Source organism: Otolemur garnettii, unplaced genomic scaffold (assembly GCF_000181295.1).
Source record: "Otolemur garnettii isolate 467f Iridium unplaced genomic scaffold, OtoGar3 scaffold00061, whole genome shotgun sequence".
NCBI lineage: Eukaryota > Metazoa > Chordata > Mammalia > Primates > Galagidae > Otolemur > Otolemur garnettii.
The window spans coordinates 8640668-8650590 of record NW_003852456.1 but is presented as its reverse complement, the minus strand read 5'-3'; the positions used below and the strand labels follow the sequence as shown (position 1 = coordinate 8650590).

The 9923-nt window shown below is 45.8% G+C and overlaps 1 protein-coding gene across 1 annotated transcript; it reads left to right on the top strand.

Annotated features, from left to right (window-relative positions):
- Positions 1-2538, top strand: ADAM29 (ADAM metallopeptidase domain 29). The gene is made up of 2 exons (XM_023514917.1): positions 1-2153; positions 2262-2538. Exons 1-2 carry the CDS (start codon positions 1-3, stop codon positions 2536-2538), a joined length of 2430 nt encoding a protein of 809 aa, XP_023370685.1.
- The last annotated feature ends 7385 nt before the right edge of the window (positions 2539-9923 follow it).

Genomic DNA, 9923 nt, shown 5'->3' with positions numbered 1-9923 from the left:
ATGACAGTGACTGAAACCCTGTGGAACTTGAAGATCTTAGTCTTGCTTCACTGGCTTGGGGTATTCCTGTTCTGTTCTGGACACACAGAGGATGAGCACCCTCGTTATCACAACCCCCCAGAGGTGGTAATACCCTTGAAGGTGACTGGCACTGCCAGAGGCAAGAAGACACCTGGCTGGCTCTCCTATAGCCTGCACTTTGGGGGCCAGGAGCACATCATCCACCTGAGAGTCAAGAGGATTCTGCTGTCTCCACACCTGTCTGTGTTCACCTACACGGACCAGGGTGCTGTCCTCGAGGACCAGCCTTTTGTCCAGAACGACTGCTACTATCACGGTCATGTGGAGGGGGACCCAGAATCTCTGGTTGCTCTCAGCACCTGTTTTGGGGGCTTTCAGGGAATATTACAGATAAGTGACATTGTTTATGAAATCAAGCCCATGATGTTTTCTACCACATTTGAACATTTGGTCTATATAGTTGATGGCAAGGAGGCACAATTTCCAACGGTAAGATCTGGACTCATGAAAAATGAAATCAGCTGCCATATACAATTTCAGGAAACTAATGAATCTTCCCGGTATCCAACTTCTTATGAGGGCTGGTGGGTTCACATTAGGATCATTGAATTTGTGATAGTGGCCGATTCTTATTTATACAAACGCTATGAAAGAAATGAGTCAAAGTTGATGGAAGATCTCTATGTCCTCAACAATATAGTGAATTCCATCCACTTAGTCATTGGCAATCGGATTTTACTAGTGAATCTGGAGATCTGGACAGAAAAGAATCCCTTTGTCGTAGATGATCCCAACTTCTCTGCCCCCAGGTTTTGCCAGTGGAAATGGACGACCATTTATGCCGAGCTACGACACGACATTGCACATCTCTTCATGAATCGGGAATTGAGAGGGTTATCAGGCTCAGGCTTAACCAGAGGATCGTGTACAGGACTGCGTAACTGTGCTATTATCACTTTTTGGAACAAAACCCTGGGCAGATCCGCAATTGCGACAGCTCACCACCTGGGCCACAACGTGGGCATGCCTCATGACAGACCCACGTGTAAGTGCGCGCACCCCAAGTGTATCATGCATGAGCACAACCCACCCACGACGAAATTCAGCAACTGCAGCTATGACTACTTTTACCAGTACACGGTGCAGAAAACAAAGTGTTTGCTGGAACACTTCCACACGAAAGACATATTCAACCTGAAGCGGTGCGGGAACGGCGTGGTGGAAGGAGAAGAACAGTGTGACTGTGGCGTTTTGAAGCACTGTGCCAAAGACCCCTGCTGCATGCCTGACTGCACCCTGACCCAAGGTTCGGCCTGCGCCTACGGGCTCTGCTGCAAAAACTGCCAGTTTCTGCCATCAGGGGAGCTGTGCCGAAAGGAGGTCAACCAGTGCGACCTTCCCGAGTGGTGCAACGGCACCTCCCACAAGTGTCCTGATGACGTGTACGTGGAAGATGGGATCCCCTGCAACGACAGGTCTTACTGTTACGAAAAGCGGTGCAATGACCGTGACCAACACTGCCAGCAAATTTTTGGCAAAGATGCCAAGAACGCCATCCAGTCCTGCTATAAACGTGTGAACACCCAGGGTACCCGAGTCGGCCACTGCGGTATCAAAGGCTCCACTTACGTAAAATGCGGCAAGTTGGACATCCTGTGCGGGAGACTTCAGTGTGAGAACGTGAAAGAGCTCCCCTCTCTGAGCGACCACACAACCGTGTATTTGTCTAACTTCAGTGACGCCACGTGCTGGGGCACTGACTACCACATTGGGATGACCATACCGGACATTGGGGATGTGAAAGACGGCACAGAATGTGGCCAGGATCATATGTGCATCAAGCAGCATTGTGTCCACATAGCCTTCCTGGACAGCAATTGCTCACCTGAGCTCTGTAACATGAGAGGCATCTGTAACAATAAACATCATTGCCACTGCAACTACCTATGGGACCCTCCCCACTGTGTGATGAAAGGCTATGGAGGCAGTGTTGACAGTGGCCCTCCACCTAAGACAGAGAGGAAAAAGAAGTTTTGTTTCCCGTGTCTACTGGTGCTTCTCATCTTGCTTATTTTGTTATGTTGCCTTTGTTTCATGCTTTGCAGGAAAAAATCAAAGAAGAAAGAGATAAAGCAAAAAGAAGTAAAAGCAAAAGAAAAGCCCAAGAGTGCTGTACCCAGCAGAGCACCATCCGTGGCCAGTCAGGGAGAGAAAAATGTACTAAGTGCTCCACCCAGCAGGGCGCCATCCGTGGTCAGTCAAGGAGAGAAAACAATGCCAAGTGCTCCACCCAGCAGGGCGCCATCCGTGGTCAGTCAGGGAGAGAAAAATGTACTAAGTGCTCCACCCAGCAGGGCGCCATCCGTGGTCAGTCAAGAAGGGAAACCAAAGCAGCCTCAGAAAGAAAAGGAAAAACTGCAGAGGCCACCCAGCAGGGCGCCTTCTACCCAGAGCCAAGGTTCCACAAAAATGTCCCCTGCACCAATTCCCAAAACTGGATCCAAAAAAGGCCATTAAAAAAATTAAGACCTGGCAAGTTTCTCCTTACTTGTTTTAAATAATTAGAAATGTGTTTTTATTTGTGTTTCTGAAATTTGCTCTTCAGATTTTCACGGACTTTTCAAGGCCTGGGACATCCATTTTCTCTGACACTTTATGTCAGTGTTTCCTGAATAAGAGATTTTACCCTGGCAGCACTAGGTGATTTGAATCTCCCCCCCACCCCCAACATCTCCAACTTTCTTTTTAATTCACTCCAGGCCAATCTCACTATTAGCCTCAGAGAGACCAGCACAGCTATCTTGCGTGGGACACCCATGCTTCTGGCTTCCAGTGCTTTGAGGTCTTTACCAATATCCCAGACTTCCAGCAATACCGATCTCCACATCTCAGGTGAGTGAGGTCCGTCCTATAGCCTTCCAGGTGCTAGTCACCCCAAGCTTTGCCATTTTCTCCTAACTTCTGAATGAAATCTCCCTCTTGCAGTTGTTTTATATTTAGTGACCAGTAAGTAGCATGGGGTGTTTGCTTTCACTTGTTCTGTTCATCAGCAGCTGTTAGCCTAATAATTTGTGGAGAGAAAAGAAACCACACTCTGTAAAATAATTGAGGGTTTATTCTGAGCCAAATTTGAGGATCATGACCCGGAGACACATGCAATAAAGTATGAGGAAGTGGACTCCAACTGGTGGGGGAAGAGTTTAGTTTTCTATATTTTAGGGAGACAAGAATTGCAGGTGAAGCCATACATTAATACGGGGAAAACATACATTGGTTAGTCTCAGAAAGGTGGGACATCTGGATGCAGGAGCTTACAGGTTATAGGTGGGGTTAAAGATTCTTTTTTTTTTTTTTTTCAGACAGAGTCTCACTATATTGCCCTGGGTAAAGTATAGAGGCTTCACAGCTCACAGCAACCTCAAACTTTTGTACTTGCCTCAAAGCTGACAGCAACCTCAAACTCCTGCACTTAAGCAATTCTCTTGGTTATTTTGTTTGTTGTTGTTGTTGCAGTCGTTTCTGTTTAGCTGGCCCAGGCCAGGTTCCAACCCACCAGTCTGTGTATATGGCTGGTGCCATAACCACTCTGCTCTGGGCACTGAGCCAGGGTTTAAAGATTCTTTTTTTTTTTTTTTTTTGAGACAGAGCCTCAAGCTGTCACCCTGGGTAGAGTGCCATCACAGCTCACAGCAACCTCCAACTCCTGGGCTCAAGCGAGTCTCCTGTCTCAGCCTCCCAAGTAGGTGGGACCACAGGCGCCTGCTACAAAGCCCAGCTATTTTTTGGTTGCAGCCATCATTGTTGTTTGGCAGGCCCGGGCTGGATTCGAACCTACCACCTTAGGTGTATGTGGCTGGCACCCTAGCCACCTGAGCCACAGGCGCCGAGCCGGTTTAAAGATTCTTAAATGACCATTTGTTAAAAGAGTTTAGGCTTTGTCCAAAAGATCAAGAGTTAGTGAAAAGGGATTCTTAAGATATAGGGGTGGGGTGCTATCCCTATCTAGCCCTGCATGGGGAACCCTGTATCAATAGGGTACAGTTTCCAAAGGAAGAAATATCTATAATCTTATTGTACTTGGGAACCAAAGATCTAGCTTAGTGTTTTTCAACATTCTTTATCACACAGCACACTTGAACCTCTGTTTAAACTTCTGTGGCACACTTTCAGTATGTTGATGAAAAGAAGAGTTAAAAAAAGGATATACTTACTGTGCTTCCAACACCTTTGAAAAATAATTTAATTAACGATCTTTGAAAATGTTTGAGGCACACCTAAGACCTCATGGCACACCAGTTGGAAATCACTTATCTAGTGGAATATTTAAATCATGGCCCATGGATATCCTGGAATACCCTTAAGATTTTTTTTTAAAAAGTAAGTGGCCTGCACTGATAAATGAAAAGATGCCAATGGTAAATGGCTTTTGAAATAGTAAATTAAAGAACGATTCACACTAAGAAAAACATCAAAAAGCAATCCATGATGTTAAGGATGTAGAGAAAGGGAATGTTGATGGTAGGAATGGAAATTAGTACAAACTCAGGGAAAATAGTATGGAGATTTCTCAAAGAAGTAACAATAGGTCAACCATTTGATCTGGCAATTGAAGTTACTCAAGGATAGAAAAATCAAATACATCATTTATGTGAGTGGCATCTAAAAACAAGTTCAGCATGTACATACAGAGTAGAATAATCAACACCAAGACTCTAAAAGTGGGAGGGTGGGATTGTTGTGCCCGAAATTCTTCCAAAAGACCCTGGCAAACAAATCCGAGACACATTCCAATGTAAAAGGCATGAGGTGAGATTTATTCAGGCCTGGGAAGGCCCGAGCCTGAACTCTCCTGGCATGCAAGCCAAGGACGAGCCCCGAACCTGGGGTGGAGGAAGTTTTTATGGGGTACAGAAAGCAAGAGGGGTAGAGTCGGATACGAGTACACTTTTCATTGGTGGTTGGTGATTTCATTATTAAAGGAGGAAGTAAAGGAGGATTTGCATTGGTGGCTGATGATTTCACTAGTAAAGGTGATTTTGGATTGGTACAGGTGAGGAGTGTGGGGTCTCTTAACTAGGGGCTAGAGTTGGTGCAACCTGGTTACCTGTATTTCAAGGTAATAGAAACTTACTGTTTATTATAGCAGCTATTTGCCTAAGGTGACTCAGTTTACAGCGCAGTGGCTGTGCAACCTGGGGTGGGAGAAGGCAGCAGGGAGTGGCTCTGCAGGTTTCACTGGCAGAGGTTGGGGCGGAAGAGCTATGCGGTAAACAGCTAGGAATGGGGCTTGTGCTGTAAACAACAAAATGGAGCTACTTTGGCTCTCACAGGATGTGAGGGAGGGATCAAAAATCAACTATTGGGTACAAGGTACAGTGTTTGGATGATGGGCAAGGGAGTCATGGTGAACCTTGCCCTTTTCCCCTAGTTTGGTTTGCTGAAAATATCAAGTCACAGTTATGGTAGATTAATAAGAGAAAGATTTATTTCCAAATACCATGCCCATGGGGGAAACCACAAGAATGAATTTCCAAAGTCTCAGTGATAATCAGTGGCTTTTCATGATGCCTTTTAAAATGGAGAGGGGACAGAAACTGGAAAGTATACTTGTAGCAAGTGGTTGCTAAGAGGGGATGGGTAGATGGAGGGAAATAGATTGATGTGTAAATTAACCTGAGAGACAGATATTGTGGTTCAAATGAGCTAGTAGCCAGGTCTTTCAGCATGTGATAAGGAGGTCAGCAGGCTTTTCTGATTCTAAATCAGGTTACTCAGGTTTTAGAGAGGCCAGTGCTTTCTTATCAAAAATGGCCTTTAATTTAAAGTATTCTTTATACCAAGGAATAATATTTGAGGGTGCAATTTCTTTGGCTCCTTTATTGCCCTCATCTGGAACTTCCCTAGAAGTTTCACACATTAAGATTTGAGGCAGTGCTGTTGCAGGAAGATGAGGCCCAACAGAGAGAAAGAGTACCCAAACACCACGTTTATAGAAGGAAGAGCTTTATTCATCGGCCGGGAGCTTATGGCATAGAAGATTTCCAAATGGCCATGCTCCCCGACTGGCTTGGTCTTTCCCTTTTTATTGACAGTCAAAAAGCTCCACCCCACAAGTACCCTTCTCATTGGCCAGTTTGAATCAAGCAGGAGATGCTAGTCCAGCCCCTTCAGAACTACATGATTTCACAGAACTTGGAAATTTCCAGGTTCCAGGAAGTTAAGCCTACAAATTCCCAAGAGCTGAGTCACCATGGAGAAGACCCTGCAGGTGCATCACTGTGGTCTCTTTGAGAAGACCTGTTTTCCTACACCTTGCCCTTCTCAGGTATCCTCTCTCATTCCCCCCTTTTGAGACTCCAAAATATTTTTAATTTGGGGTCTCAATATCAGCTTGTTTCTGCAGGTGCCGATATTAATTACTTTTTAGCACTAAGGTTTTATGGACTGTGATTCTTCTTGGGTTCTCTACTCAGGCCTTAATAGTACCATGGTTTTGGCCTAATACACATATAAGTTTTTACTTTTCCCTGTGATATTTTCCCTAAGTCCAATTAAGACAAGTCCCTCGAGGAGTTTCCTCAGGCTTTAGCCATGCGTGGACCAGCCAACTCCCGGTATGTGGCTGGAGCAGGCCATGTTGACTGTCTTAAAAGTTGCCTTTACTTCCCAAGGGGCAGTGAAGTCCTATTCAGCCAACTGTGATGACTCCAGGTGAGGAGTCCTTCCACCTTCACTGCTGTGCATTGAAGGTCAGGATGATGGTGGAAAGTCCTTCCTACTTTGGTTTCAGGGGGACCAGTTCTAGACCTAGACTTGGTCCCTTTGATCCTCCAGAGAGAAAGGATGTACAGACACAAAAGACTAAACAGAACACGGTTAATTACCCCAGTGGAGACTTTCCTGGCTACTCTTTCTAGGGTTTTTGTCTTTTCAGTTCAGTCTTTCCCAGTTCTTTTAGGAGCTCCTGCTAAATTGCAGAGGATTGACAGAGGCCTCTTTGAACAACACCAGTGGCAAGGCCTATATCCAATTAAGCTTTGCTTCCTGGCAGAGTTTACTAATTTCTGCTCTTATGGTCCGGTTCACACACTTTATCCTGTTTAAGCTTTGAGGCCTACAAGTTATTCAAAGGTTTAGCTTGTTATTTGCACCTGTTCTGCTAAGAAGTCTAGCCCATTGTCAAATTTAAACCAGAGTGGCAACCTAACCCATGGTACGATTTCTCTAGGCAATACTTTTGCTAATTCAAGAGTCCTTTTTATCCTGGTGGGGAAGGCTTTTATCTATTCCAAGTCTGATAGATCATCACCAGCAAGTAATTGTTCCCTCTAAACCTGGGCATTTCAGTAAAGTCTACCTGGAAGTCCTCGAAGGGCGTTGCTCCATACGACTGGATTCCTGGGTGTACCGTCAATCCTTGGCATGCATTGAACCGCTTGCAGGTGACATACTGTAGACTGACAGTTTTGGTCAGGGCTGCCAGGTGGGAGATGTAGAAGCACCAGTCCAGGAAATTCATCAAATGCTCCTATCACTATGGTGGCTCCTAGAAACTGGAGAACTGCTACTCATTCGTCTGGCATCTTTATCCATCCTCCCTCTGCTTCCTGGTTCCCCTCTGCTGCCAACCATTCCTTCTCCTCCCAGGAGTAGATAGGTGAGAGCTCTGGAACCCACAGGATGAGCGAAGCCACTCGCAACACCTTGTGCCATCACATAACTGCTTCCATGAACATACAAGTCCCAGTATGCATCTGTTCACAACTGGTCATGCAAGTCAGGTTTGCTAGAGTACATATTATCTTCCATACGGTCATGCTCAGTCTTTCTTCCACTGGCTGGAAGGAATGTGGCTGGGTGCAAGGTGTTCTTACATTAGAGAGTCAAAAATGTCCTTTAGTATCCATTAAAGTGACCACAGAGTGGGGTACTTTTACTCTGAGATCCTGCCCTAGAGTCAGCTTATTGGCTTCTTGCATAAGGAGAGTAGTAGCGGCTACAGCCCACAAGCAGGGTGGCCATCCTTTTGCCACTCCATCTAACTGCTTAGAAATGTAGCCTACAAGTCTTGGCCAGGACCCAACCAGCTGGGTTAACACACCACAGCCATCTTATGTCTCTCTGAGACATATAGAGTGAAGGGCTTAGTTAGGTCTGGTAGTCCCAGTGCAGGGCAGTCATTAGCCTCATCTTTAGCTGGGAGAGGGCATGTTCCTGTTCTCTTCCCCACTCTAAGGGCTTTTCTTCCTCTCCTTTAGTTGCCTCATACAGAAGTCAAGCCAAAATGGCAAAGTTGGGGATCCAAAGATGACAGAAACCAACTGCGCCTAGGAACTCCCCAACTTGCATCTGGCTTGTGGGGATGGGGAGGTGACTAATGACTTGCTTCCTCCCTCCCTTCTGGATAATACATCCTAGGTAAGGTACTCACCACTGGCAGATATGGGCCTTTTGCTTAGAAACTTTATAGCCACATACCTCTAGATGTCACAATAGGCAGCCTGTGCCTTGAGCATAGCCCTAGGGGGTTCTCTTTCACCCAGCCCGGCAGTCACCTCTAGGCCAGTTTGGGAGTCAGTCCTTCCTTTGGCTGAGTCACAGACAACCTCCACTCCTCCTCCTGAGGCATGGTCAAGGCTGACAGCAGACCTGGTTTGGGCAGTTGTAGCTGCATATTTCCTTGTGGCCTCTCTGCCAGGATTTTTCACACTTCCTTGCCTCTGGGGACACTCATTCTTCCAATGCCCTGTCTCTTGGCCAGTTGCACACTAATTCCTTTGCAAGGGGGCTGCCTTTTACCCTAGGTCCCCTACTTCTTTGCACTCCTTGACCTTGACCTCTTTGAAAGGGAGGAGATCCTCCCCTCATGCCTTTCAGAGCTGTGGCTATGAGATTGGCCCTTTGCGTCATGAGTAAATTCTTCTTCTCTTGAGGTCCGCAAGCACCTTTCAATTCCCAGACCCTTCAGCAAGCGACCTTCGTTACTTACCACAGATCACGAAAGGTTACTGATGGGTATCTGGCCAGTTTTTCTTTTTCTTTTCTTTTATTTTTTTTATTAAATGATAGCTGTGTACATTAATGCAATCATGGGGTACAGTGTGGTGTTTTCATATACAATTTGAAATATTTTCATCAAACTGGTTAACATAGCCTTTATGTCATTTTCCTAGTTATTGTGTTAAGACATTCATATTCTTCAAGTCCTTTGCCGACCCTGCAATGGGATCACTTGTTTTATTTTTTGCTAATGCGTTAGAGTTCTCTATGGATTCTGGTTATTAAACCCTTGTTGGAGACATAGCCTGCAAATATTTTCTCCCACTCTGAGTACTGTCTGCATGCTTTACTTACTGTGTTCTTGGCTGTGCAGAAGCTCTTTAGTTCGATCATTTCCCAATAGGGTATTAGACAGGTACCTGTTTCTGTATGCCAGTTCCTCCTAGTGTTTGACTCCTTGAAGACCCGCAGATGGGGTCCTTTCTCAGCCCAGTCAAGGCATCCACACAGGGAGGTCTAACTGCCAACCTGGCAAGCTCAGTGGTTCATGTCAACCAGGCTGATCAGGGGTCCCCACGTGGGTGTCCAGAGGATTGGTGGCAACTACCAGGTGCATGTTCTCTCCAAGGCTGATCTCGCTCCCAAGTCAGAGATCCAAAAATGTTGCAGGAAGACGAGGCCCCACAGAGAGAAAGAGCACCCAAGCACCACGTTTATAAGAGAAAGGGCTTTATTCATCGGCCAGGAGTTTACAGCATGGAAGATTTCCAAATGGCCATGCTCCCTGACTGGCTTGGTCTTTCCCTTTTTATTGACAGTTAAAAATTTCCACCCCACAAGTAACCTTCTCATTGGTGAGTTTGAATAAAGCAGAAGATGCTAGTCCAGCCCCTACAGATCTA

Coding starts and splice junctions, on each gene's coding strand:
- ADAM29 (XM_023514917.1), top strand. CDS start 1: ATGACAGTGACTGAAACCCTGTGGAACTTGAAGATCTTAGTCTTGCTT. Junction 2,154..2,261: donor TCAAAGAAGAAAGAGATAAA/GCAAAAAGAAGT, acceptor TCCACCCAGCAG/GGCGCCATCCGTGGTCAGTC.